Raw genomic sequence first — 27,458 nt, 5'->3', positions numbered from 1 at the left:
AAATCTCTCCCAGATTTGTAGCAGTTGTCCATGTTGTGTTTTTGTTGATAGGATGCTGATATTGGTGTAAGTACAACCTGTCTGATGGAGGTTGACTTGGTGATAGTTTAAGTAAAATGTATGAGAAGAGTGCAAATGGTCAAAACAGAGACAAGAAAGAGATGCTGATCCAAATCAATATAACAGTATATTTTATGGCTTCATATTCCATTATTTCTATTATTTTAATCACAGGATATTCACTCTGTTGTGCCCCAAAGGACAACATGATCCCAGATGGGCAGAATAGCTTCATATAATAAGGGTCTTCCTTAATCAAATGAAGGGAAAAAGAGTAATGGAAGAGCATTTTAACTTTCCCCCAGCCTCATGTGCCTCAAAGAGCCTGCCCACAGTGGGAAGCAAGTGCTTTAATTTTTTGCTGAGTTAGCAAGTTCTTCCTAGGGTGTGACTCTGGTCAAAATATTGGACCCTGAAACCTTCCATGAAATATATATCTGCAGAAACACAAAGTCCTCTCTCCCTGGTGACAAAATGCAACCGTAACAGTTGTCCTACAAAATGTAGATAAATATCAGGTTAATAATGTGAGGTCTTTTGTATGTGTGGTTGGGTGTTGGGTTGGGTGTTGCTGCTTTACCAGGACATCCTGTGTCATGAAACAATCTGGGAAAAGCAGAATCTTTCTCAGTGTGCAGTGGAGGAACGGAGCTGAGAAACCGATGTAGAATGTAGTGGCCACAGTGAAATGTCGTGTGACCAATGCAGGAGTTCTGTGACAAATGTGCAGATGGCTAAAGAATATCTGCTCCTTGAACTCTGGTAGTGTTTGGAAAGCAGGGAAAGATGTGTGATGCTAAGGAAGGTGAGTGCTTTCCACATTTTGACTGTCACTGTATGAGGATGGCTCATCCTCCGTGTGAAGGTGAGGTTATATTGCAATATATGTGTATATCGTAGATGGTAAGAGTAGTTATTCCTGAAGGTGAGTATGAAGAAGGGGAGGGATGGTAGCTGTCTTCACCAACATCATACATGCACCCAGCCCAGATCTCATGCTATTTAGCTCAGGTAATAAACGTGCTTGTATTTGAGAAATCAAAATATGTTTCCCTACACAGTGTCTAAATTTGCATGTATATCTTTGCATCTCTGGATGGTCAGTCATGTTCAGGGGCAACTCCTGGGATATATACAGACCTGGTATCTGTGTCACGGAGGAAGCCTCATGTTATTTTTAAAAAGCATCACTGAAATGCTGGATTTGGGCTGCAAAATCTCTGCTGTTATTTTTCCAGTGCAAAACTCTTGCAAAGAAGGAAAGGTAAGGAGGCACTGGCAGCAAACCATGCATTCGTGCTTCCTGGTGAGCAAAGGGTGACAAATGGCCGTGGTGCCGCCGATCATGTCCCGGGTCAGCAGCCTGGCTGCCATCCAGGAGCAGCCCCATTGTGTGGGGTGGAAATTTGGTTTGTGCCAAGCATTGAAGAAGTTTTAGAAAGACAGGAAAAACTTTGCATGCAGTGTTTTTGCAGATTGGGTAATTATTTTTGGGGGGGAGGAGGGAAGTGCTGTGTTTTTGCAAGCATGCTTCTGAGCTGAGTTGTTTGGGACTCAGCAGCCCAGTGTTGCAATATCTGAGCATGGAGTGCAATTCTCACTAATCTTGTTAGGTTTGGTGTGGGTGTGGTACACGTCCCCGGGGAGGTTCGTGGTCGTTTCCATGGCCTCTCTCAGCCTTCCCAGGGCTGCTGACACCTGCCAGCATATTGGGTGCCGGGGGAGATCTTTTGACCCTTTTTAAGGTCTATATCTCACATATCGTGATGTATTTGTGTCCCTGTATTGAAACGTGAAGGGTGTGTGAACAATTTGTGTGGGCAGGAGGATGTAGAGCGGGAGGCAGGAGCAGGCCTGGCTCTTGCCCTCAGCTCGGGGTGGCGGCCATCATGGCGGCCTGGTTGCCACGGCGACGGCAGCAGGGATGGGGAGGCACTGCGAAATGGCGCCTTGGGGACGCGTGAGGTGGCAGGGTGCAGCCCTCGTCACAGCAACCTGGGCTTAGATCTCAATTTAATTAATCCCCTCTCCACAGCGGAATAACCCTCGCCATCACAGGGCAGCCCAAGGGCCTTGGTGAGTCACAGGTGGCGGGCAATATAATACATGCTTCCAAATAAAGAATAAGTTAAAAAAGCAAAAAATGTTCTCTGGCAGGCTTGAACAGGTAGGCTGCATGACAAACTGAGTGTTTTCATACATGCAGAACAAATGTCCTCTGAGAAACTAGGGCTGCAGTCTGCACCGACACAGAGCTGTGTTGTGCTGCCAGGCCAGTTGCTTGGAAAAGGGGAGAAAAAAAAAAAAAGAAAACAAAAAGCAAAAAACAAAACAAACAAAAAGGAAAGCAGTAGGGTGTCAGCCGGCTTTAGTTTCACAGGGGTTTCCCTGGCTACTGCAGGGTACAGGGAGGAGCAAAGGGACGGTGTGCAGACTCAGGTCCCTTGCCTCTGTAAATAACTTTACTGCTTTATTGCAGGAACCAGCGGCATATAAGGTGGTGGAGAAGTTCCTGGCTCAGCTACATGCATTGCAGGGGGATTACTAAATGAGTAATGCATATTATGTTCTGACCTTCGAGGTGAAAAGGTAATACTATGAGAGCCTTCCTAAGGAGCTCAGACGGGTGTTTTCAGCTGAAGCCACAAACAACCACGATCGGGAGACACGAAGGGTCAGACATCGTGCTGAAGGTATGGGAAAGCTGCGGGACTCCTGGGTGGACAGTGGGTGGGGAAGTTATTGGTTGGGAATTAGAGGGAGAGGAGTCTGGTTGTGCTGGCAGACAGCTCTGTCATTAGTGAGGGTGCAGGTAGGGTTATGGACTGCAATTTGAAAATGCAAAGCATAGAGTCTAACAGCCTATTTGCATGCTTTGGATGCAGGTGGGGTGGTGCACGGCAAGCCTAAATGCCAAGAGTAGTGGCTAACAGCATATTCACATGGAGAAGTACAGCAAGGAGAGGAGGGCTGGGCAAATTGGCAGCAGTAACACAGCTCTGGTTGCTTTCTGAGGGTTTTGTCTCTTGCTCGCTGATCTGTTTTGTCAGTCTGCAGGGGTAGAGGATCATCACGCGGCCCTCAATTTCGACGGCTGGGAGAATGGCTTTGTCCTGCAGGACCTCAATTCTCCCCAAGGCACCTTTGTGAACGGCTGCCAGGTGCAAAACGCGGCTGTGCGAGTGAGCCCAGGCGACATCCTGCACTTCGGGGCACAGGGAGCATCCTTTGAGCTAGTGGTTGATGAAGTCCCACAGGTAAAGCAAATGCTGGCTACCAAGGCTGTTAAATGGGCACGCAGCTGTCAGGCAGCCACCTTATTTTAGCCTCTCATAGCCGGACATAGAATGAAGGGGGGGAAAAATACCCACCAAGAGACCAGTTGGATGTGATGTGGAGGAGAGCTGTGCTTCAGAGGAATCAGGGCATGCTCTCTGGTGCAGGCTCGTTTCTTAAATCATCAGGAAGCGTGAGGGAGAAATAAAAAGCTCGAGCTCCCTCTGCTGAAGAAACTCAGGCACCTCAGCAGGGTGAAGAAAGCGTGGAGCAGGTTTCCTAACAGCAAGGCCAACATAACAGAGGTAGGTCTTGGGAAGCCGTGAAAGCATTAGAAAATGACCTTTACCAGTGTTTCTGTTTAATCTTTCTTCAGAGACTACTTAGTAATGAACTAGTGTTAAAGATCCAACTGAGAGCAAATGAAAAAATGAAGGCATTGCTGGTGCTTTGCTTGGCAAGGCTGTGCACAGCTGCAGACTCTGTGTTGTTCTGCACAGCAAGGCCAGAGCATCACAGCCTGTCTTGTGGGCATGATAGAAATCCCAAGCAATGGTAAACATGGAAGGAATGTGATCCAACGTGGTGATTCCCCAGGAAATGTACCAAGGCAGAATGTTAGCGGAGGTTGTTAAGCTTCTGGGTTATTAGAGTACACAGGATCGATAAGATCTGTATGATTTGTATTGTGTCATTTGAAGAATCGTAGACAATAGAGACTGAGCAAGAGTGCTGGAAAATTGTGTGTGTGGCGTGCCAGGTAGTGGGTGCTGCCGAGCCTGCCTTGTAGCCCAGCCTATGTATGATTCAAATGTAATGCAAGCCATTTGTTCACCCAGGTACTGCTTTATTTATGTTTCAGCAAGGTTGCTGGTGTAGTGAGATGACCTTGTGAATCCTAATGAGGCCAGAAATCTTAGGCCAAGAGGAAAAAGTGCAGTGCTGCAGGATGAAGCCGTGCAGCTGGCATGCAAATTTTGGGCAAGTGAAGCTTGCTGAAGCACCAAGCATTTTAATTTCCTAAAGTATGTGTGTAGCCTGCACACAAAAATGCAGTTATGCACAGTGGCACAGAAAAAGCACTGTCGGTGCCTCTTTATTGCTCTGGGCTTTATGATCCGTCTTTGATATACTAGCTTTGAAGCCTGACACTGCTGACTGCAGAGAGTAAATCACTTCTATATTTCGCTCTGTGAAGTGTTTACAATGTTTAATATAAGGAGGCCTCTCTCTCTCTCTCATTTTCAGTGGTATTAAAGATGAACATGTTTTAAAGAAGAGCAGCACCCGGCTAAGAGAGCTAAGTTCTCCATTATGAAAAATAAATCCAAAGCTCTGGAAGTGTAACAGCATGTAAAGCAGACTGGCAATCTCTGCCTTTTCTTGTCAGCTTTAGAAATGAAGGGTGGCTGTGCTTTAAGCAGCAGCAGGTCAGCTGCAGCTAGTGCCTTACTGCTGCTTTCTCCCTTGTCTGGAAAATCAGCAAGCTCCAAACAGTGCCAGGGCTGAGCCCACATTTCCAGATATTTATTTATGGGCTGGCATAACTTGAAATTGAGGGTTGCTTCTCAGCCAGCGTGCAGGACCTTAACGTTGGCTCATCTTCATGGTAGCTGAAAGTGATACTTATAGGGATAATAGCATATAGAGTCCTAATTACATGTCGGACATGCACAGTGTAAGGCTGGGGAAATGTGATTGCAAGGCAGGTGTGCAATGAGAGGCTTTGTTTCAGGATATCAAAAGAGAGAAATGACAGCATAGAAGTGCTTGTGCGTGTTCCAGGAAAAACTGAGAACAAGTGCATCCAAATTTTGCAGATGACACACAGAATGAGGGTAGGCTGGTCTAGAGAGGGAGTGAAGAGCTCCAATAACGTCAAAGCCCCAAAATGTGCATATTGCAGGTAAGCGTTTAGGCTTCAGGATATGGATGATCAAATGACCATGGGAATGGGAAAGGACTGGAATTATGCTTCTACTCAGGCCTGTACCCATGTTTTATGTTACCTCTTTGCACACATATCAGGGGCTGGAAAGCCTTCTTATGCTCTTGCTAATAACACGGTCTTTTTCCACCACAGACATCCTATCCGCCAGTGAAACGTCGCATAGCATGGGCTGGGCAGCTCCAGGTGCCTGCAGATCCCCAGCACTGCCCTGCCGTGTCTCCTGCCCATCTCCCACTGCTGCAGTCCCAGCATCGCCCCGGCACTTGGAGCAGCTGGGCTCCTGCTGCAACCAGCCCCATGCCCCATCCACCACTCCAGAAGCGACCCCTGAGCGCCTGGACCAGGAGTGCGACCGCCTCCAGCCCTCCTGATGCTTTCAGTCGGCCCCCCACAGAGAGGCCAGGTACTCCCTGATGGCTGCAGGAGTTAGTCTTAGTATGACAGCAAAGGAATTGCTGGTGCCAAGCGGGAAGGCCGCTTCCACCCATGCTTTCCCAGCAGTTTGTGGCCTTATGTCCTCTCAGATCAACTCAGCACTCAGCAGAGCTGATCCGAGCAGAGACGTTTTTGATTCACGCCGATAAATGATGAGTGTCACAGGCAGTTGGTTGTGAGTCCTTGTCATGCAAAACTAATCAGGGTCCGTGTGCGATCGGTGGTATTTGGGTCAGTTAGGAAATGTGCCATGACAACCTGTGGGGAAAGCCATTGCCTCGGTAACTTCGGTGGCGTTTCCTCTTCCTTGTTCCTCGTGTGTGATCCCGAAGGCGATTACAGACTTTATCTTCATCGATGACTCATGCACCTATTCCAGTCTGTTTGTAGTGGTGGGTTGGTTCCTTTGATGTGCGGTTCCTGGCTGCCTTGAGCAAAGGAACGTAAAAGTAGATCTGTATCTGATATGTTTCTTAAAAGTGAAGTATGCTGTAGCAGCGGAGCAAAGGCAAGGGTTTGTGGGTACGAACTGATTGAACAGCACAACTATGGGAAAAGATTATTGCCACGAAGGTAGTTCGTTGTATCAGGATACCTGATCTCATGATTTCTGTGGTTTCATGGAATGTCCTGACTTGGAAGGGACCCACAGGGATCATCAAGTCCAACTCCTGGCTCCACACAGGAGTACTCAAAAATGAGGCCATATATCGGTAGTATTTGTGCTTCATTTTGTGTTTTTAACAGTCAGAGGGAATAGAAAGTCACTAGTAAACTGCCAGATTATACCTAGTGCCCCAGAGCAAAGGACATTACTGTGCAGTCACAGCTGCACAGCATAAAGCCACGCACACAAGTCCCAGTGAAGGTGACAGGAATGAAGCTCGTGCTCCAAGGTAGCACAGCTTTGTTTGATTTTTGAAATAGAGCCAAAGGGATCTGTGTGTGTTAATCCTAGTGAACTTTTAACTATTCCTCTGCTGTGAGCAATGAAAATTGACCTACTTTCTTTGGGGCTGGACAGGGTTAAAAACTCAGAGGAGCCTTCAGTTCTGTGTCTGTGTGCCTTGGAGGCTTTACATTATTCCTCTCTCTTGTGTAGACTGTTTGCACTGGTGGGGATCTTTGTAGTGCCAAACAGGTGGCTATCATTGTGAGTGTGAGCCAAGCTTCAGACTGTAAAGTAGCCACTGCCCGCAAATAGGCGTTGGACAAGTGAGAGAGAGAACCTCACAAAGTGCTAGTCCTGCCCCCTCATACAGCACTATTTTCTTATATTTCTGATATTTTATATATATATTTCTTATACAGCTACTATATTCTTTTCTATCTTTCAGCCTGGACCACAATCTCAGGCAGTGATCCAAGCAGTGGGGCAGGAGCCCCTTTCCTGAGGATTCATAGTGTGGACTGCCTCCTGCAGGAAAAGGTGATGCTGCAGAAAGGGTGAGGGATGCAACCCATGGTCCTGCCCTAGGGAAAAGTGTGGTGAGAGCGATTGTATGGGCTGGTAGATGACAAAGTGTGCAAAATGTGTGTGTGTGTGTGACCAAGAGTCCCAGCAACGTGCAGGGAACTGGGAACCACTGGGTATGTGGAGGATCTGGGCTCTCTGGGAATTCAGGGTGAGGAGGGAGAAGGCATCAGCTGTGTCTGAAAAGCATGGGTGTCGCAGGGTGACTGCAGTGTGCTGTTAATGAGAGAAGGCTAGCCTCATCCAAAACTGTGTGCTTTATGGAAATTGAGTGGTTACCCTATAGAAGCAGGCAGCCTGGTGTCTGTAACTGCAGAGTGACAGACGACACATGGAACCTGCCCGCAGGATGAAAAGCTGCTGAGACTGGAAAAGGAAATCAGTCGTCTCTCTGGTTTTGAAGCAGAATCAAAGCAGAAAGATACAGTGATAAGGAGTCTTCAGGACAAAATTGCAGAGATGGCCAAGACCATGGCCCAGGCTGCTGCTAGAAGCGATGTGGAGCTGACCCAAAAGCTTCTAACGTTTGACAGAGAAATCAGAGCCAAAACAGAAGAGGTTAAAACCTTAAAGGAACAGGTACGCAGTGCCTAAGCAGGCACACTCAGTTGAAAATAGTGTTCTGATGCATATGGGTCTTGAACTGAGCACCTCGTTCGGAGGGAGAGGAGGAGGTAGCATGTGTGGAATGAAGGGGAACCAGAGAGATGGTTATAATCGGTTGCCATGTGTTGCCCACATGATTGCTTGTTCTGTAATTGTCCCGTAACGAAGCTTGGAATCAGATTTCCCATTTATGTGGCAGGACCTGTGATGCCATGGTGGGAAGAGAAACATGAGCCTGAACTACTTCTGGCAGAGAAAAGCCATGTGCAAGGGGCCAGGCTGCCTGACCCCTTTTCTCCCCCATGCCTCTCTTCCCCCAGGAACAGAGCCAGCATTTGCATGTGCAGGGGGCATTATAGTCCAAAGGGCAGAGAAGCCTTTTGGCACCCAGATGAAAACAGGTGGCCAGGCAGAAGGGCATGGCCATATAGGTGTCCTGTCCAGGGATATGTTATTATATTATAGGTGGGAAGTTAATTCCTACTTTCTGCTCTTTGCCTGTGGGGTGCTGACATGCAGGAGTAGACAGTGCAGATTATTCCCTGCTCCCAATACTGTGCTTGTGGCAGAAATGTGAGTGTGACTGCTAGCACCTATGAATCTGCATTTGTGAGCAATAAGTATATATGCAGAGTGAAGGCTATAAATCTGGGGATATTTCTGCCTGTTTCTGCAGTAGCACTATCCACCAGCCCAAGCTGTATGTTCTCGGGATTGCAGCCAGCATCAAACATTGTCTCTTTGTGCCTTTGATATCAGGCTTTTGGTGTAAACAGCCAAAATGTTGGTAGGCAGATCCTGTCCAAAGCAATTACTCCAAAGAATTAGCCCAGGATAGTAATGAGTAACCTGACCAAACCGTGGCTGTCTTTGAGGGTTCATGAAAAGTTAATGGCAGTCAGAAACCAGGGCAGTCTCTGTGAAGCTTGAGAGGAGCTGAGTTTGCATTTAAAACAAAAGCAAGCATATTGGAGCCACAAAGTTACCTGGAGAGGATCATATGATTTTTTTTTTTTCTCTATTTTAGATCAGTGACTTGCAGAAAGATTCAAGTGAAATTTTTAGCCATTCTCTTTATGAAAGAGACCTGGAAATAGGAAGCCTGAGAAAAGAAAGTGAGAAGCTAAAGAGGGATCATGCTTTGACCGCAGGTATGTTTGCCTTGATATTTCATGGGAGCTCCTCGTAGGGGCACGAAACAGCTGAGGGCTGGCTTTGCAAAGTGACCACACATTTGCAAGATTGTCTGGCAGCAGCTACTTTGTAGTGGCTGGGAAAATTTGTCCCACTTTGTGTTCTGTTTCTTGAAGCTCTGTGGGATTTGCAGGTAGTTGCTGGCATAAGGAGCCCCACAGGAGTGAAGGGGGGAGCAAAGACAGAAGGCAGAGAGTGATGGGACAGAACTGTTAAAAAAGAAAGCACAGCATGAAGTGCTGACTGCAGGGCAAAGCCCCGAGCTGCTCAGGCTGGGTGCTGCTGGTTGGACTGCAGAAGCTTGTGCACGCTCTTTGCACGCTCACTGTCAGGCTCTGAATTACCATGTGGCTGCAAAGGCTGCCTCTAACCACAAGCCTGTTCCACTTGCCTTTATCTCAGCACTTATCATTCCCGAGGAATGTGATGTGAACATAAAATAGTTGCTGTTTTTCCCCAAACAGCCATTGGCTGTGCGCTGAGATTAGTGAAATTGTTCTGTCTCATTTCTGTGGTCCGAGGTAATCTGCTCGTAACAACGCTTGGCAGGGAGAAGAGCTCAGAGCTTTGGCCCCGACGTAGAAATGTAAGGGAAACAGATCTGTAAGAAAGCTGCTCGTCCTCCTGGGAGCATATGCTGCAGGGCCTGTGGGGACTTGTTAACGATGTTGTCATGGAATAATGTCCAGCACGGCTTGCCAAGAGCTGGAGCCGCTCTCCAAGTCAGACAGTTGTCAGATGGAGACTCGCCACTCGGTGCCCAGAGGGCTTCTGCAGGGAAATGCTTTGGTTTCCTCTTGCCCAAATTGTTTTCTACAGGTCTAGTGACCAGCCTGCAAAGGGAGATTGCTGTGAAGGAGCAGAAAATTCAGCAACTCAAGCAGGACGTGGAGAATATAAAGAAGGCAAACCGAGAAAAGGACAACCAGCTGGCCGTTGTGTCTGCCAAGGTTAGCACCCCAGTGACGTGCTCTGTGAGTGATGGTCTCATACACAGGCTAGCATGGAACAATAAGATCCAAAGGGTCTCGCTTCTCTCTGGTAAGGACTGGAACAGCTATTTTAGCAGCTGTGTAACAGGGACAGATGTAACTGCTGGGTCCTGACTGCATGTAAATAGTCGCAGGAAGCCAGAGCTGTGTCTCTGAGATGTAACAGCGACAGAGCAGTGGCTGTGTACGCTGTGAAATGCCTGCGTGAGGTGTCAGGTTCACCAGATGAATCCCCCTCCTTGTTCTACGTGCAGGTACTTGGTGACCTGAATTTCTGGGAACACTGTGGCTGTTTGTGTGCTCAAGGCACTCGTGCCAAGATCCTGCTGAGAAAGCCATGGAAACCCGGTCTTAAGGATGCACCCTGCAACCAAGCCTGTTTTTTTCCCCATAAAGAAAACTGCCTGTGTAGCAGGTTGTTTGTCTGTGTATGTGCAGCTCCCTGCTCGAGTGGCAAAGCTGCATAATCTGCATAATAAGTGTGGTGTGGGTGCAGCATTGTGGCTGGCTGACGAGGCAGTGTTCCAGGAGATTGTAGTGACTCTCATTGATTTCTGAGGAATAGCTGAAACTAAAAGGGTCCCTGGGGTGTAGGAAGGGGTCCCTGCTCCCAGTGGAGCTGCTTTCTGGATGGCAGAAGCAGGATGCTCCCCGCTCTGCTGTGGGTCAGCTCTGTGTAACCCATGGAAATGGGATAGGTGTGAGCAGCAGTTAGGGGCTGAGGGGGAGAGCAGGTGTCCCAGGAATGCTGCTTGGTGGCCAGTGGCACACTTCATGCCTGTAGAGGGCAGAGAGCACATCCCTCTGCAGCCTCCACTGCTGCAGGGATGTAGGAATGACGTGGGGTGAAGGAGGAGCTGTGTTTGTGCACAGGGATCGGGATCGGGATCTGTGCACTGGTGGCAATTGGAATAGGGCCATGCTCTGAAACCCAGACACTCAAAAATGGAGCTGAAAAGCACCCTGTAGTGTGTTAGCTTGGAAATAACTGTTCATGTCATGGTTTGAGTTACCATGGATGTCTTGGAAAGAGCTTTTGGTTCCATTTGTCCTTTCTGCTGTTGCTGTTACAGTTTTGCTAAGGCCCAATGAATTTTTCTCTGTAGGGTATTTGCTGCAGATGTTTTCTCTTCTCTCAGCCAGGCTATGATTTAGATATGGGCCTGTCCCGGTGCTGGTACTGTCATGCTCTCAGTGCCTTGATTGTCCTGTCATGGACACTCTGCCACCCATTAGGCATCTGAGCACTGAGCTGTGCTGTAGTACTGAAGGGTACATTGACATTTCTATCAGAAATGACAGTATCTGGCCAGCCTGATAACTTTTGCCATCGGTTGCTGTTCGTTCTAGTGCTCTAGACTTAAAGAGGAAATGAAGCGTGAACTCGGAGAGAGGGACGTGACTCCATACCAAAAAGTGAGTTTCCAGTCATTCGGGGTGATGTAGCACACCAGAGAGCAACGATTGCAAAAATGTGCCATCCAGAGAATATTACTGGGCCTTGTAAGAGGAGCATTTTGAATCCGGCTCCTGTAAAGGAAGGGATGTAATGTGCATAACCAAGTGGAGAAATGTAAACTTCTGGAAAAACTGAAGTTCAAAAAAAAATAAATGATCTCAGTTCAGGAGAGCACTGTCAGGAATAAGAAATCAAGTCAATCTATGAGCTGTAAAGAGAAGCTGGAAGAAAAGACTGGGATAAATGAAACGGGATACATAGGGAGAATATCTTGCTTGTTGTTGAAGTTTTCCAAGAAAAACAACAGTGAACTCTTCCTTTCCTCTTCCTTCCTGGGCCTCTTGCAGCGCATTGGAGAGCTGGAGTGTGACCTGAAGGGCTTGCAGGGAGAACTCCAGAAGTATCGCATTGAGCAGGAAACCATCCAAAGCAAGCTGTCTGAGAAAGCAAAGGTAAACCTTCGTGCCAAAAGTTAGCAGCTCTCTCCTCTGGAAAGGAGAGTGGACTTACAGTTTGGGAAGTGAAACGTGCAGCTTCCCACTTGTCAGCCAGGATGAAAAGACAGGTCCCCTGCTCACTGGCAGTGGAAGCTTTGCAATAGGAAATGCTCCGCTGTATAGGAAGTAATTTGTGTACCCAGTCCTGCAATATCAATTCCCCAGGGCCCACAGCGTGCCCATGGCAGCAAAACAGGAACCGAAACAGGAGACCTGAGTGGCGCGTTAGGAAGTCTAGGGTGGATGATGTCCCAGGGACCAAAGCCAAGCCAAAAAGCAGCACTGTGGGTAAAACTGCAATCCCACCGCCTGCAAAAGGATAAAAATGTCTATCTTGGTACCTCAGAGCTGAGGTAGAGGTGTGTCTGATGTGGATGGTGGAGGTAGAAATGCCTGTGGCATCGCTTTCTGGTAGCACTTTGATAATCAAAGGCTTTTGTTGTTTCAGGCTGAAGAGGAGCTGAAAAATCTCTGTGAAAGGAAATCTCTGCAGTTACAGGAGATGGGGCGCAGGGAGCGCCTGCTGAAATCTGACGTGGATCGTGCCAAAGTGCAGGTAGGAGGAGGAGTGGGAGTTTCTTACTATGCGGGCCAGAGGCAACAAAAGGACTGTTTCTCTCATGGGGAAGGACGTTGTACTGGTGAAAGGCAGAACGTGAGTTCTGGGAAGGAAAACTGAGCACCAAAGTCTGGCACGGGTCTTATCTCTTTGGCTTGCTCAGCATGAGAGGCTTATCATAAGGATTTGTTTCGTCATCGCAGAAGATTCAGAGCCTAACAGGAGGACAGGAGGAAATTCTGCTTTCTTTGTGTTGACACGTGTCTGACAGCTGGGCTAGATGGCCGTGACACAGCTGTGCTGTGCATGAGAAGGTTGTGTCCCGCAATAAACTGCAACACATGGTTTTTGCTAGCATGATTTTGCTAGAAAACTCAGCGAGAGGCAGAAAAGGCCTCTTTTCTGAAAGCTGTGAGATTAAATGTCTAGAAATTAACCCCCAATTTGTGCTTGTCGCAGAGCTGATGGCAACCTCAGTCTTTTAAGGCCAGATGGAGACCTAGCAGCATGGAGCAGGAACTCCCCCAGCCCACACACACTCAGCCTTTGTCCAAGCCCCAGGAGGAACCCGTGCCAGCTAGGAAATGGTGTGGTAAAGACCTAGCCTCAGAGGAAACGTTGCACGTCCTGTTCTGAGAAGATGCCGTGGGTGGCATCCGCAGCTGCCCCCAGCCTGGGCTGTTTCACAGGAGGACGTAGCCAGGGCTTTCTGTGGACGTTGCTGTTACAGGAACTAAATATGGGCTCTGTGAGCTCAAAATCTGAAAATGGCAAAGTGAGAGGTCCCTCTGGGGAAGTCTTCTTTCTGCAGCCTTTGGGAGGCAGTGGGAGGCAGTCATGCAGCCAGGCCAATGTGGAATGTTCCCCCAAGAGCCACGGTAGGGATTACACCTTGCACCTCACAGGAGGTGTAGCTAACTGGATTAAGTGCAGCACCTTGCTGCCAGCAGGGGGTCAGCCATTGGGTTAAAGGAAGGAAGGAGGCAGTGTGGTGAATTATTAGGGCAGAGCATGGTGTGTGAGCTAGGGATGTCCAGAGAGGAGTGCGAGAACATGCACAGGGCCTTGGTGCCTGAGGTGGCAGAGAGTTCCCAAAGTAAAAGCATTTCTCCTTCTCTCCTCTCCTCGGATTCTGCCAGCCACGATAATATCAGGCCATGGTAAGGAAGCAATGCAAGAAATGCACAGGGATGCTCTCTTCATTGATTCTTGTAGGGTTTTGCAGAGCAACAAAGTGGGGTTTTTGTCGATTCTCAGTGACTGTGGTTTTCCTGTGTTGATCTCTGCTGTAGCTGGCATCTTTCAAAACGCAAGTGGTGCAAGTCTGCCTCCCACAAGCAGCAGGAGAGGCAGGGAAGGCCCTCAGCATCCAGCAGGTGAGTGCAGATGTGGTCACACAGTGATGCTCATCGCCTCCACAGCCTGTCTGGGCTCGAGGCTGCTGCAGAACAGCCCCAGCACCTGTGCTGTGTGCAGTAGGGCTGTTATTATCCAGCTTTTCCACATCACAAATGATGGTGCAGCTACCCCAGGGAGGTGACGTTGCACTGTAATGTGAAGGAAGTGGGGCCCCACTTTGTTTGGGGCTCCCCTAAAGCTTGGGTGGAGTCATTGGGCTTCATCAGGGAAAAACCCAGGAGTCTGATGTGGCTAGTGAATTCCAGCAGGTTTCAATCGCTGCCCAAAATCTCTGTCCCCAGGGGATTTTCCCTCAGCTGAAAAAAGGTTTTGGCATGGAGCTTTCTTCTCCTCTCCCTTCCCGTACTTCTGGCAGGTACTTGAGAAGGTCAGGCAGATCTGTGAGGAGAACCAACAAAGTCAGGAAAGAGAGAAGCGTCTCCAGGAGGAAATAAGTGCCAGGCTCTCGAAGGAAAAGGAGGTGTCTGAAAATGTCGAGGTGTTCAAGGAATCAGTGCGTGAGCTCCAGGTCAGTCATCTAAATCCTGTTCACAAAGTTTCAGCTGGGAAAAACGCGGCATGAAGCATTTTATTGGCCTTGAGGACAGGTCAGAGAAAAGATAATGCGTGTCCAGCTGTGCTGGCAAGCATAGTGCCCTCAGCTTCACCCTGAAAAACGTTGGTTTGAAAGGAACAGAACCCTTCACACCAGCCTCTTCCCCTGGACCTTTCCTACCCAAAGATATCAACCCATGGAGGTGTTTGGTGAATAAAGAAATCTCTGGGCTTTCACAGATGTCTTGTGCAGTCACAGGAGACCGTGCGTTACGGAGGCTGATGTGCTCGTTGGTCTTATTGCTTTTAGGCTTTCCTGGGGACCTCGTTCTGCAGCGACAGCTTGAGGAGGGAGCTGTGCAAGTTCGAGGCCGTGCTTGTGGACCCCTTGGTGTCGGACGTGCAGGCAGCTGTGGTGGAAATCGCTCGCGTGGCCCTGTCGTGGCTGGAGGGAGGGGAGCAGCTGCTGGCAAGCGCAGGGTTGGACCTGCCCACCTCTGGCAAAGGTGCCTGTCCCACGGCGGTGGGTGTCTTAAGTCTATCTAGGCTTTCCTAGCAGGAAAACAGGACACGTGGGTGTTTGTCTGCGGGCTGTATAGTCTGCATATGATGGACTTTGTCTGTAGACGTTGTGGTTATTCAGTGATGGTGGTTTGGTTGTTTCCCCTGGTGGGACATTGGTAATGATTCTTAGCAGCAGCTGTAGCAGCGCTGAGCATTGCAGGCTCAGACCCGAGCTTGCCTCAAGGTAAGGAATTTTTGTCTTACCTCTGCTGGGAGCAGCAGAGCAGTTGCTGTGTCGAATTTGCTGGAAAGGAGTTAACGTGAAGGGTGCGTGGAAACTGAAGCAGGCTGCAACGGCGTGGGTCTGTGTCAGAGCATCCCGTGATGCGCTGCCGGTGCGATGCAGTGTGAGCGGGGATGAGTCACTGCCCCGGCAGCCAGGTGGGCGAGGAGCATGGCTCACGCTGGCAGCCCACAGGGGTGGAAGGCACAGAAGTGCTGTGGCCAGCGCAGAGGAGCTGTAGGGCTGCTGTGGTTAGCAGACAGCGATCATAGCACCAGGAACCTCACGAGGCTGCGTGCTGCAAGAGGTCAGCCTGCCTCGGCTCCTGGAGAAGCGTCGTGCTTAGAGAAGAAGGGGTGATGCAGAGAACTGGGTGACAGTGCTCGACAAGGGAAATGTAGTCTCCTGGTGAGAACAGGAATCTGGGGTTTGCGCCAAGTCAGCCTCCGTTCCTGAGACATCTGGGTGGTGGCAGCGATTCAGTCAGTGCCGAGGCTGAATGTGAAGCCTGGTGGCCCAGCAGTGGGAAGGTGCCGTGCTCCTAGCAGGTGCTGCGGGGGCCCTCAGCTGGCCCCTGGCATCCTTTCCAAGGAGTGTCTAAGGCTGAGCCCCAGAGCAGGGGTTGAGGGAGAGTCTCTGGGTGCAGGACAGAATTGTTGCCTTTAATTTCCTGAGAACTGATAGCTCTCCACTGCCTGGCACAGAGAGGAAAACCCACAGGGGCTGTTTTCTGGGTAATCCTGACTAGCGCTTGGTCTTCCCATGGACTTCCCATTGTACTTTTTCTTCTCCCTGCTGTGTATGGAGGAATGGAGGTATCTGGCGAGGAGGGTGAGGGCTAGGGCTGAAGGTCAGCTGCGCTGAAACAGTGCTCAGAAGAAGACGGGTAGTGTCCTCAGGCCTTTGAGGACTCCTCAGGTGCTAAAAATGGGTTGTCTGAGAAGCCCTTGCAGTAATACTCTGTGCTTTTGCAGGATTGACAGCCTGTCTCAGGAGGTTGTTGGAAAATAATCAGGAAACCACGCAAAGGAATAAAATGTTACAGGTAAAACTCTATCTATGTCCATAAACCCAGGTGAGTCAGGATCTTTGCACCAGTAAATATGGTGGCTTTTTTTTTTTTTTGCTCTGCTGCTCACGCACTCCTTTCAGTGCCGTGGTATCTGCCATTTCCCCATAGGCCCAATTAGAGGAAATCCGGGAGTCACAGGATGCTCTGCTGCAGGAGCGCCTGAAAGAGCAGCAAGTGAAATACGAGCAAGACCTACAGATAAAAATCAATCAAATCATACTGGAAAAGGAGGAGGAGAAAAAAGAGGTATGGCGACGGGGTGGTTTTTCAGACATAGGTCTGTTCAGCAGGAAATCTAGGTCTCCATAATGGTGTTGCCTAGTGAGAGGAAGCCCCCAAATCCAAAATGTCTGAGGACAAGGATGCATCTCAGATATCTCCTTGTGCTGACACGGGTGAATTAAACCCCCTGAATGACATTACACCATGTTACTGAAAAGCATCTGAGCAGTGGCAGAGTTCATTGCTACTTATAAATCCCTGTGAGAAAGCTGTGAGCAAGGAGCATCATCCAGGTGCAGAAGCACAGGAAGACATCTTTTTTTCAGCAGTAAACAGATGCAAAGCACAAGCAGGCTTCCGTGCAAGCCTTTGGAGCACGTAGGGCAGCTTTGTGGCTGGTGAGACTCCTCCTTTAGGTCACCTGAAGTCCAGCCAAGCTTTTTTCCCATAACATGCCCTGTTCCAGGGCAGTGACCCTGTTGGTTGCTTTCCTCATCTGAGTCAAGTTAGCTTGCCTTACAGTCCAGTTTTATCTGTGTCAATATTGTTGGCTGTTAATTCTCAGATTATGAAGAGCGCTGCTGCGAAGGAGAAGGACAGGTGTGAGAAATACATGGGTGAAGAAAAGAAGATGGTCTGGGACTTGGAGAGCCGCCTGAGGAGTATGACTGAGGTCAGTGACGTGCAAGGGGATGTGTGGTGGTTTTATTCGGGTGGGCAGCTGAGCTCCACCTCAGCCACTCTCTCACTCCCCCTCCTCAAAGGGAAAGGGAGAGAAAATACGATGCAAAGGGCTCTAGGGTAAATTAAGGTAATTACATGCTCCACCATGGCCCTCACTGCATTTTTTTCCCCTTTTTTAGATGTGCTCTCACAGAAGTGCAAACAACATCCCTTATTGGCTCGGCTCTGGTCAGCAGCAGGGCCCTTACCTAACATGGGGCAGCTTCTGGATTCTTCTCACAGAAGCCACCCCTGTGGCTCCCTGCTACCCAAACCTTGCCACATAAACCCACTGCAGGATGTAAAGCAGAAGCAATTACAGATGGCACTGTTAAAGCTGAGAGCACTCTGTGGTGTCATGTCCTGTGTGGTCAGGGTCTGTTGTCAGACTTTTTTTTTCCCCCCACAAACACATGCGGGTGCATATTTCCAGAGAGAAAGGTGGGTCCTTGCAAGTGGGACCTCTTCTCAAGCACTGGGCTTCTCCTCCTGCAGGTAATGGAGATGAAGTCCAAAGAGCAGGAGGTTACAGATCTCAAGCTGAGGGAAGCTCTGCGCAACCTGGAGGAAACCACGGCACAAGAGGTAGCTCTGGTAACCCCTCTGCACGCAGAGGATGTGACATAGATGTGGTTTTGTTGCATGAGGTTTCTCTGTTCCCTCCTGACTAGTGGGGCCTCCATACCCTACAGGCCCTGCAGCCTCCATGCCCTACAGACCTCTAGAAAATGGAGGAGCTGGCTTCCCTCTAACGTTAGCACTCAGCAGGAGCAGGTCTTGGCCTAAGTCGTACACCAGCACAGAATCACAGAATCACAGAATTTCTAGGTTGGAAGAGACCTCAAGATCATCGAGTCCAACCTCTGACCTAACACTAACAGTCCCACCTCGCAATGTAAAGCCCTGGCTGGATGTACGAGCACACTCTTAACATAATCCTCAGACTTTGTGCTTCCCATGCCTGTGGAAACCCTGCTAGGTCCTGAAATAGAGGGCGATCCCGAGGGGGCACCCAGGGCACAGCCACCAGCCTGGTGGGGGCAGAGAGCTGCAGCAGTGGGAGCCTGAAGAGCACAAAGTTGGTAGCACAGAGCCCAGACAAACCATGCTGTGCAGATCTCCCCGTCCTTGTCTCTCTGCGGGCAAAGCCAAGCAGGCTGCGTGGTGTAAATGCTAGTGCAGCTTGTGGTGTTATAGAGGGAAGGAGGCGAGAGCAGGGCACTGAAGACTGTGTTCCTTCCCCCTGTCTTCCTGACTGGGAGCCAGTAGAGATGATGCTCATCATGTTCCTGAAGAATAACGTACGAAACATGCAAGCAAAGCCCCGTGTCTTCTTTCCTAGATGATGTTAAAGCAGCAGGTGCTCAGGCAAGATGAGCAGCTCAAGATCGTTCAGGAGGAGAGCGAGGTACTGAAGCAGAAAGTCCAGGAAGAAATAGCAGGATATAAAGAGCAAATTAAGCAACATGCTCGGACAATTGTTGCTTTAGAAGACAGCCTGCTGGAGGCTGAGCAGCAGCAGAAGACGCTTGAGAAGGAAAATATCACGCTCCTGGAAAAAATAGAAGGTAGCTAAGGCTTGCATGGGCTGCGTGTGTACTAGGGACACCCTCAGAAAATGTGAAAGTAAATAGAGATGGAGTAGTGGTGCCATGAAAAGCATTGCAAGGGGGGGTGTTGCTTTGAGGTTTGTCTTAGTGTAGGAAGAGCCCTGCTGTGATGCCTTGAAGGATCCCTTTCACCGTGAGTTGCCAGATATTTTTTGGAGTCTTTTGATGCCTACTGGTAGTGCCCCACAGGCACAGATAAGGCGTTCCCACTTGAGAAGGGCTCTTTGCCCTCCAAAGTGACAAGGCTGGAGTGCTTCTGGCTGCACGCAAGCCAGAAAGGACTTGAGGGACTGACTAAACACCACTAGGTCAGGGCCCAAAGACACGTTGCTTTCTAAGGAAGACTGGTTCCAGTCTTTGAAGCTGTTGTGAGGGAGAGGATCTATGGAGCATTGCCCTCGTAAGGCGATGTGGTTGCAAGCCACGATGTGTTCTCACAGCAGTGTCCTGCCTGGCCGTTCCTGGATCTAAGCAGCCACCACATGCAGACAAAGACCCCCGCAGCAAGGCTCAGCCCAGCTGCTGTGGGGGCGTTCACTGACAGCGTGCTGTAAGGCAGCAGCCCCCCAGCGTGGGCATTACCAACGAGTGATGCTCTGTTGTTGTTGTCTCCTGCAGGACTTGAGGGTGATGCCTGCAGGGTGACATCGGGAGCATCACAGGAGGCCTCTTGCGCCGAGGAGTCTCACCGTTGTGTTCTGTAAGCTGATGCCAAGGACTTGCTGATGGTGGTCTGGTGCAGAGGGGCTTAGAGAGCAGGAGTTATCACCAGGAGAGCTTAAGGAAGGCAAGGGGGCCTGCAGCAGCCTGTCATGAGGTCTTCACTGTCTCTGATAGTGGAAAGAGTCCTTCCATAATGCTGAGACAGCCTGAGGTGTACGTAGTTTCAAAAATCTCTTAGCGTGTCTAGAAAGACATCTGTGAAGAAAAACATCCCCCTTTGCTGTGTGAGGGGGGGAGACTGGCACAGAGAACCCGAGAAAGGATCGGGCACCATCACGGCGATGCCAACGTGACAGCGATTGCTGCCTGCCCACGGGCTGCCCACGGAGCCCCCTGAGTGGGGGCTGAGGCTGCTGGCAGCAGCAGCAGGCAGGGGAAGACCAGTGCACCAGTGCCTCCAGTTTATTTGGTGTGGTGCCGTGAGTCAGGCGGTCTGCAGGGAGGAGCAGCGTGTGGGTTATCGGCTGTGCTGTTCTGAGGGCTCGGGGTAAGGAAGGGAGAGCAGGCAAAGCCTAGCAGCACAGGCTGGAATGAAGGCAGCTGAGCTGTGGTTTGAAAAAAAGAGTACATCTTAGTAATAAGATGCAGTTAGAGAATGCATGTGCAGGCTCTGGCAAATCTGCCCAAGGAGCTGTGAGTGTTGCACGCCTCTTTCTTGTGAATTTCAGGGAAGAGCTGGCTGCTGCGCAGAGCGTGCTCCTGGCCAAAGAGGCTGCTATTGCCAGGTTAACGAAGGAGCTCTCGGAAACCCAAGCCAGGATGTCAGACATGAGAGGTTAGTGAAATGGAGCACGTGGCTTCTGGCGGGCAGGTGCACCTCCCCGTCCCTCCAGAGCTGTACCAAGACCAGGTGCTAGTAGAAGGGCACACACAGGTAGTGGGGAAATAGACATCACTTTCCTAAAGTGGTGCTGTTGCTCAGCCCTGGGCAAAGCAGGCTGTCTGTTCCCTTTGGCAAGATAAATTCCCCACAGTCCTCTGCTAGGATGAACCTCAGTGAGAGCAGTGACGGTGTTCAGATGCCCCGCTGGAGATCAGTTGCCCAAAACAGAGCCGTTCTTTGTCAAAATCATGCACGTGGGTGTCATGTCACTAAGAACTGCTGATAGCCCAAAACCCACGAAACTTTGCCATGCTTAGGGGAGCTCAGCGAGAAGCAGAAGGCGGAGCTGGAGTGGAGCCTGGGCCAGGTGAAGAGCCAGGAGCGGGACTTGAACGCGCTGAGGGAGAAGCTGTCAGAGATGTCCAAGCTTGTGGCTCAGAAGGATCAAGAGCTGAAAGCAGCAGCTGCAGAGTTAAGGTACGAGCTGCCAGGAGCTGCTGGCTTGCAAAAGTTGACCTGAAGATTCCCAGCAAGTGACTGCAGGTAGGTATCTCCCCTGGGGCAAAAGGCATGGCTGAATGCAGAAGACTCAGACAGAGGCACGTGTTTTCTATGGAAATGTTGCATGTTCTGAAACAGGGGCTGTGAGGAGCTCCTGCCTATGGACTTGTAACCAAATCATGGCTCGGTAATGTGCTCCCACCCACACTGTGGACGTTGTCCAGGTTGTTGCTCCGTGCAAGCTGTTGGGTTGACCTCCATCCGTCACGGTTGTACAGCAATGCTTTTGTCTCTTGGCACAGGCAAGCCCAAGAAGACTGCAAAGCGCTGCAGGCTGCATCCCGAGAGAAGACACAAGAGCTGGAGACTCTTCCGCAGGCACGGGTGACACCTGCCATGGTGGAGGTAGCCTCTGAGACGGTAAGGCTGCAGGGAGACCACCAGAAACTGCAGAAGAAGCAGAACAAACAGCTCAGAAATGAAGGAAGCAGTGCTCACCAAGCCCCAAGAGAGCACAGGATGGTCCAGACACATCCTTGAGGGTTTCAAGTTTTTGTCCTTGAGGCTGAGGACAAAGGAGAAGTGCTAAACCCATGCCAAAATCCAGAAAGTGGAGGGAGAATGGGAACAATGTGCAGTTTGTGTCATTCCTCTTTTCTTGGTTTTCTTGCTGAAAATAGGTTGCTTGGGTGATCTGCTCCCATTTCTGCTGCTGCCTTGGCGTGCAGCTGCCAACCAACTGTGAAGGTCAGGATCTCAGTCCCACTTGTGGGAGGATTTGCTGAGATTATCTATCAGGTTTCCAAGGGTTCTCCATACAAAGCGTTTCGTGTAGTCATGGTGAGGGTTGGCAAAGCCTCGTGCCTCACTAGGTGAGTGGGGAGCAAAAAGGGAGCCACACAGGACAGCTGGACGTCCTTTCACTGGACGTCCTTTCCTTAGCAAGGGCAGCTGGTGCTGGCGTGCCTGCTCGAGAGCAGGGCAGCAGTGCCCTCCGTGCTCCTGCGCTGGCATTTCTGCCGGCTAATTAGCTGATGTTTGTACAGCACTTTGGAAATGTGAAGTGTTGTGTGTGCTAATGGCTGCTCAAATTGCCAATTAGAGTGGGTAACAGCTCAGTAAGAGAGCTGTAACTCTTCCCAACCTTCCACAACCTTGCTTGACCGTGAATGCCAGCTGTGTCAGCCACACGGGAGCAGGTCTATGAACGGAGGGTGTTTTGTTGTGCAGGAAAAGGAGGAACGGTCCTAGTTCTGTGCTGACTCACCGTCTGAATTCCCTACTTTTAGAGATCTGAATAAATCAAAGGTGGTTCCAGGAGCAGATGGAGGGACTGTAGAAATGGTACAGCCTGTACTGCAACAGTGGCAGACGCCGTGCCAGCTCGAGGGGCTGGCTCGCTGTTGGTGATGTGGTGACTCACGGCTGGCTGAGGAGCAGGAGGTGTCGCCGTCCTCTCCTGCAGGAAGGCAGCTGGGAAGCACAGAGCTCTGTGGGTGCAGCACAGCCGCTGACGGGGAGTGCGGTGCTTCTCCAGGCAGTTGGCAGCTCTCACAAGCACTGTGCAGGTTTTGGTAGCACGCTCACCCCGTTCTGTGTCTGAGGCTGCTCCTTGTCGTCGGGCGTTGTGCTCGATGGGGCTGGGAGGGCACCATGCGTGTGTGAGCACGGACCTGTTATAAAAGAGATTAATGCACGAGGATCGTGTAGAAATGCAGGCCAGCAAGTGAATCCAAAATAGCAAATGCACTGCTTTAGCAGGAAATAGTCGAACAAAATCCCCGTGTGGCCTCAGAGCCAAGCACCGTGCCTCTCCCAGCTCCCTGGAGTGTTGTCAGGGCTTACGTCCTCCAGCGGGCTGTGACTGGTGCATCAGGGCATGAAGCTGGTACCTGGTGCTTCAAATCCCCAGGGAGGCTGTGCTGCAAGTCGAGGCAAGTCCCCTGCTTTCTGCGACAAGAGCATTGCTCCCGGTGTGTCCCAAGTGCCCAGTGTCATTCAGAAAGGTTGTTTTGGCTGCTGCCAAGCACCCACTGGGTAGGCAGGGTTCAGCGAGGTTCAGTCTGGGTGAGAACCAGATGTGCTTTGAATTTCAGGAGCCAGCTTTGGACCTGGCTGAGCTGGGTGCGAAATGCAGAGGCCTCAGGCACGAGGAAACAATCCAGCGCCAAAAAGAAGGCTTGGTGGAGCTCCGGGAAAGGATCAAGCTGCTGGAGAAGATGCAGTCCTCGAGTAAGTGCGGCACGATGTGCTTTTACTAGGCATGGAAAGGGCATCTGCACATCCAGCTGGCATTGCTAGGTGCAGGGGACAAAATGAGAGCAGCTGGGTGGCAACTGGCACATGTGAGATGTCTGAGGAGGTGTGGAGCCAGCAGAGAGGCAGCTGGCAAAGGGTTTGAAGCCGTAGCCACGATGCTGTGGAGTCAGGCACAGCCTGGATGCCCAGCTCAGCAGGCATTTGCTCCTGCACTGGGGTGCAGCTCTCCTCCTGTCAAGACAGAAAACAGCTTGGTAAAACTTGTCCTTCACCAGGCTCTTTCTGTCCTGGGTATCCCTGTGCCTGGAGCAGTACTGGAAAGCAACACCACCTCTGCAGTGAGAGCTGTGGAGTAGCAGTTTGTGGTGCAGCCTCTGAAATTCCACTTCCAAAATACGTAGCACTGCTACTCGTGGAGAGAAACCAAATCCCAAAAGCCACGAGAGCGATGCCTGCAGGAAGGGCTGCAGCATGCTGTGGTCCGTAGCCTGTTCTGCAGGCGCTGTGCGTACCCTGCAAGGGAAAGCCTGGCAAGCCTGAGCTGTTGCTGTTCTCTGAAGCCACAAAGTGTCCTAAGTGAGAGAGTAACGACTCCGTGGGTGTTTGGTTTCCTGCAGCTGTCATGAGCAAGGCTGCCCAGTCACTCATAGTCCAGCAGACAGACTTGACAGAGAAGAGAGCCCAGAAAGCAGGCCTCGAGAAGGAGGCGGCGTCACTGTCGGGAACAAAAACGAAGTGCAGCAAGGTAAAAAGGAACCCGTGGCTTGCTGGGAAAGGTATTTGGTGGAATAGGGACACTGAGGTCTTTGGATAAAAGAGGGAAGGGGGAAAAAAAAAAGCCAGGTGGGAGGCACGAAGTCTGTCAGGATATAACAGGCAGCACGTGCAGGGGGGATCGTAGTTCGTGTAAGGAGCGGCGCTGTGCCCAGCATCATCGGCTTGGAGCTGCTCAGTGGGGTCACGGACTGACCTCAGTGAAGGTGTTGCCCTGCAGTGTTGCGAGCACGGTTTTCCCATGGAGCAGAAGGGAAAGTTGAGGCTGTGAGCCATCGAATGAGGAGGTGGGTGAGCTCTGTCGGTCTGTCCTTGTCTGTGCAGTGTCTGGGCCGATTTCCTGACGGGTGCTCGCACGTGACCGCCCACGAGACAGCAAGCTTGGAGGTGCTGGAAGCATTAGACCTCGGGGAGAGGATGGTACGTCACCAGGAGATGTGGTAAAACTGTGCTGAGCACTCACAGATCACTTTCCAGAGAGAAGGGGAAGGTGTCTGGGTGCTGCAGAGTGCCAGGCACTGCGCACAGGTGAAGGTTGTGTGGCAGGAACCAGCAAGAGGCAAGCACCTGCCCGGACGTATCTGGCCTCTCAAGTTCTTCTGCTCTTCCCACCTACAGGCTCTGGGGGTGTTCGCAGGGAAAGCAGGGTTAGGCTTAGAGGATGGGTTGTGTACACGAGGGAATCTGCCTTGGTCAACCTAACACACCTGGGGAATGATGAGAGAGAAGCTGTGGAGTGATAGACGCTGCTGGCACAGGAGGCAGACATCACTAGCGAAGGGATGGAGCTGTGTGAGAGGGCCTCCTTACTCTGAAACATGCCAGATATTGCCAAGGAGAAGAAATAGCATGCCTCGTGCAGAGGAAGAGCTGGGACTGGGGAGTCTGTGTTTGGGAAACCAACGCTGGGTGTGCAAGTGGCTGCTCTGGGGTCTGGTTGTGCTGCTCCAGGTGCGGCGCTGCTGCCGGTTCTCTGCCTACGGGGATGAATGGGGGCCCAGCTGGGCGATTCTGAGAGCTCTCGGAAGAGCTCGCGTGGGGAAAGTACACATAGTGGTGAAACAAAGGGGAGCACTCGCAGCACTTTACATGAGATGTGTGAATCTCTTGAAACACGAAAGCAGAATGGAAGCAGATGGCCGAGTGGTGTGATCGTACTGGAAGTAAGACTTGGCAGGAACAGTAATTAATGCGTTTCCTATTCTTCTCGCAGTACCTGGACTTAATTTGTGCTCTGGGAAGGCTGATGAATATGGAGGAGCTGGCAGGAATGCAGTCTGTGCAGCATCTTCCTCAGGAAGAGAGGGAAAAAGTAGGGCAACAGAGACGGAAGGACTTCGAGCTGCTGTTCGAGAAAATCAGCAAGCTCAAGAGTCGCCTGGAAAAGAAAGAGGAATTGCTCAAAGATTACGAGGCACAAATCGAGGAGCTCAGGTACAGCAAAGGGACAGGGCTGTCGCACGATGTGGTGGTGGGGAAAGGAGTGGGGTGAAACCTTGCAGTCAGTGAACTCTCATGCTTTGGGGCCTGCCTGGGGAGGCTCCTGTAGTTATTGGCCTCCTGTTTTTTGAAACAGAACTACGAGGGACATCTCTCTGTAGGATGGCCGGACTGTGGTGGTATTGCTGTACTGTAGGGACTGTGTTTCCAGGGCCAGTGCAGGCATGGAAACTTCTGGGACAGGCTGGCAGGTGTGGGGCAAGAAGCAGAAAAGCATTCTCATCCTAGATGGCTCTGCGTGGAGCTACATCAACAAGGAGCTGAGCGGTGCTGCTGTCCATGTTCTTGTGGTGTTAGGTGATCAGGCTTTCCTGGGGGGGCTTCTTCCTACTCACCATGAATGTGAAGGACCCTGTAACACCTCTCTGAATCAGAAAGGGAGATGGTGAAGATGTGTTGATAGATAAAAACCCTGGGAAACGCCCCTAAATGAAATATGGTCCTTGTGGTAACAGAAAACATCCAGACAGCTCAAAACACCAAAGCACTGGGCTCTGCTCTCTGAGTATGTGGTGACAGGCTCTAAAATGACACGGAAGGGCTGGTGGCTGGGGCAGTGTGTGTGTGACAAGGGGTCAGCTATGGGGTGTGAGGGGGGAAAGCTTCGAAGGGAGGCTGCGTCCCAGGCCCAGCACAGGCAGGAGGAGAGGGCGATGGCACGTTGTGAAGAAAGGGCGCAGGGAAGATGCTCCTTAAAATATGTGCAGGTATCAGCACAGTGCTGGACACGCTGCCCATGGACACACCTGCGTAGCACGGGGCTCCTAGGAGGGATGTGAGCATGATCTGCTTGAGAGCTTGCTCTGCTCTCATGGTCACAGCTCGGCTCAGGGGGAAAGGCCCACACGGGTGTTTCGTTCAGGCTGAACCAGGAGTCCTTGCAAATGTGCCAGGAAGAGGTGTTGAAACTGGAAGATGAAGTCTACAGGGAAGCAGAAGAGAAAGCTCTGCTAAGAGAGGCTCTGGAGAGGACCCAGGTCCAGCTGGGGCAGGAGAAGAGGCTGAATCGAGTGGTGAGGCAGCGCAAGGTAAGAGGGGCCAGGTGAGGGGAGCCTCTGCGCACAGGGAGTCCGCACGGGTGGTGTAGGTGAGCCTGTGGCAGGGTCTGACTGCTCAGCTGGTGTGAAGGCAGCCCAGGCAGCTCGTGCAAGGAGAAGTAAAGTGGTTGATGGTTTTATCCAGAGCCTTGAAGAGGACAAGGAGAAAAGAAAGGAGAAGGTGCCTCCTGGCTGTGCCCATTCTTCCAGAGGACGAGGAGGGAAGGTACGGTGCGAAGTTGTGGATGCCCCATCCCTGCAGGTGTTCAAGGCCAGGCTGGATGAGGCCCTGGGCAACCTGATCTGGTGGGTGGCATCCTGCCCATGGCAGGGGGCTTGGAACTGGATGACCTTTAAGGCCCCTTCCAACCCCAACCAGTCCCTGGTTCTATGGAGATGGGCTGAGCTTCTTGTGGGCTCTCACAGGAGAAGCAGTGGTGCAACGAGCCTCTATTTTTCAGCCTGCACCCCAGCCATTGGTGCCAGCGAAGCTGAAGACCAAGGAATGCCCAGCAGAACCCTCAGAGGTGATGGGTGGCACGTAGGAGTGCCACCCCACAGGCCTTTAGCTCACAGAGGAGAACGGCAGGGATGCACCATTGTGTGTAGGACTCGTGTTTGGGTGCAGCACCAGGAGGGCAGGTAGTTGGAAGAACCTGTGCGAGAGGATCCCGGGGTGTCCCCTGGGACTGCTGCAGGGCCCGTGAAGCACTCAGGGGCTTTGGGAGTCCTGCGGGACCTGTACCACAGCACACGGTGCGGTTTGTGGAAGAAAAAAGGGGGTGTGAATACAGCCTGGTGAGCACCTGTGAGGTGGATTTCTGGTGTGTGATTTCCCTGCTGAGCCGACTTCTCCCTTGTGACCCCATGGGCTTTCCAGGGGAGCATCGTGGGGGCACGAGGGGCGCAGAAATGGGGATGGGAGAGACAGGGGGGGGCACGTAGTGCTGAGCAGGGCTGCCGAGGGGGAC

General features: G+C 51.0%; 1 protein-coding gene across 1 annotated transcript; it reads left to right on the top strand.

The window, feature by feature from the left end:
* Positions 1-960: 960 nt before the first annotated feature.
* On the top strand, positions 961-27,158 carry FHAD1 (forkhead associated phosphopeptide binding domain 1). The gene is made up of 25 exons (XM_032201673.1): positions 961-985; positions 3,118-3,317; positions 7,545-7,775; positions 8,830-8,953; positions 9,816-9,946; positions 11,339-11,404; positions 11,795-11,899; positions 12,393-12,500; positions 13,796-13,879; positions 14,278-14,430; positions 14,767-14,979; positions 16,424-16,561; positions 17,103-17,210; positions 17,756-17,854; positions 18,603-18,760; positions 20,262-20,368; positions 20,734-20,893; positions 21,220-21,337; positions 23,014-23,149; positions 23,794-23,921; positions 24,275-24,370; positions 25,164-25,418; positions 26,326-26,478; positions 26,633-26,713; positions 26,949-27,158. Exons 1-25 carry the CDS (start codon positions 961-963, stop codon positions 27,030-27,032), a joined length of 3,261 nt encoding a protein of 1,086 aa, XP_032057564.1. The 3' UTR covers positions 27,033-27,158.
* Positions 27,159-27,458: the final 300 nt, after the last annotated feature.

Source organism: Aythya fuligula, chromosome 21, assembly GCF_009819795.1.
Source record: "Aythya fuligula isolate bAytFul2 chromosome 21, bAytFul2.pri, whole genome shotgun sequence".
In the NCBI taxonomy this organism is placed as follows: Eukaryota; Metazoa; Chordata; class Aves; order Anseriformes; family Anatidae; genus Aythya; species Aythya fuligula.
This window is presented reverse-complemented; position numbering and strand designations above follow the sequence as displayed.

What these genes read in the sequence shown, in the direction of transcription:
- FHAD1 (XM_032201673.1), top strand. Translation starts at nt 961, where the DNA reads ATGGTAAGAGTAGTTATTCCTGAAG. An exon ending in CGGCACAAGAGGTAGCTCTG is followed by an intron (nt 17,855 to 18,602) that starts GTAACCCCTCTG and finishes CTTCTTTCCTAG; the next exon opens with ATGATGTTAAAGCAGCAGGT. An exon ending in GAGTGGTGAGGCAGCGCAAG is followed by an intron (nt 26,479 to 26,632) that starts GTAAGAGGGGCC and finishes GGTTTTATCCAG; the next exon opens with AGCCTTGAAGAGGACAAGGA.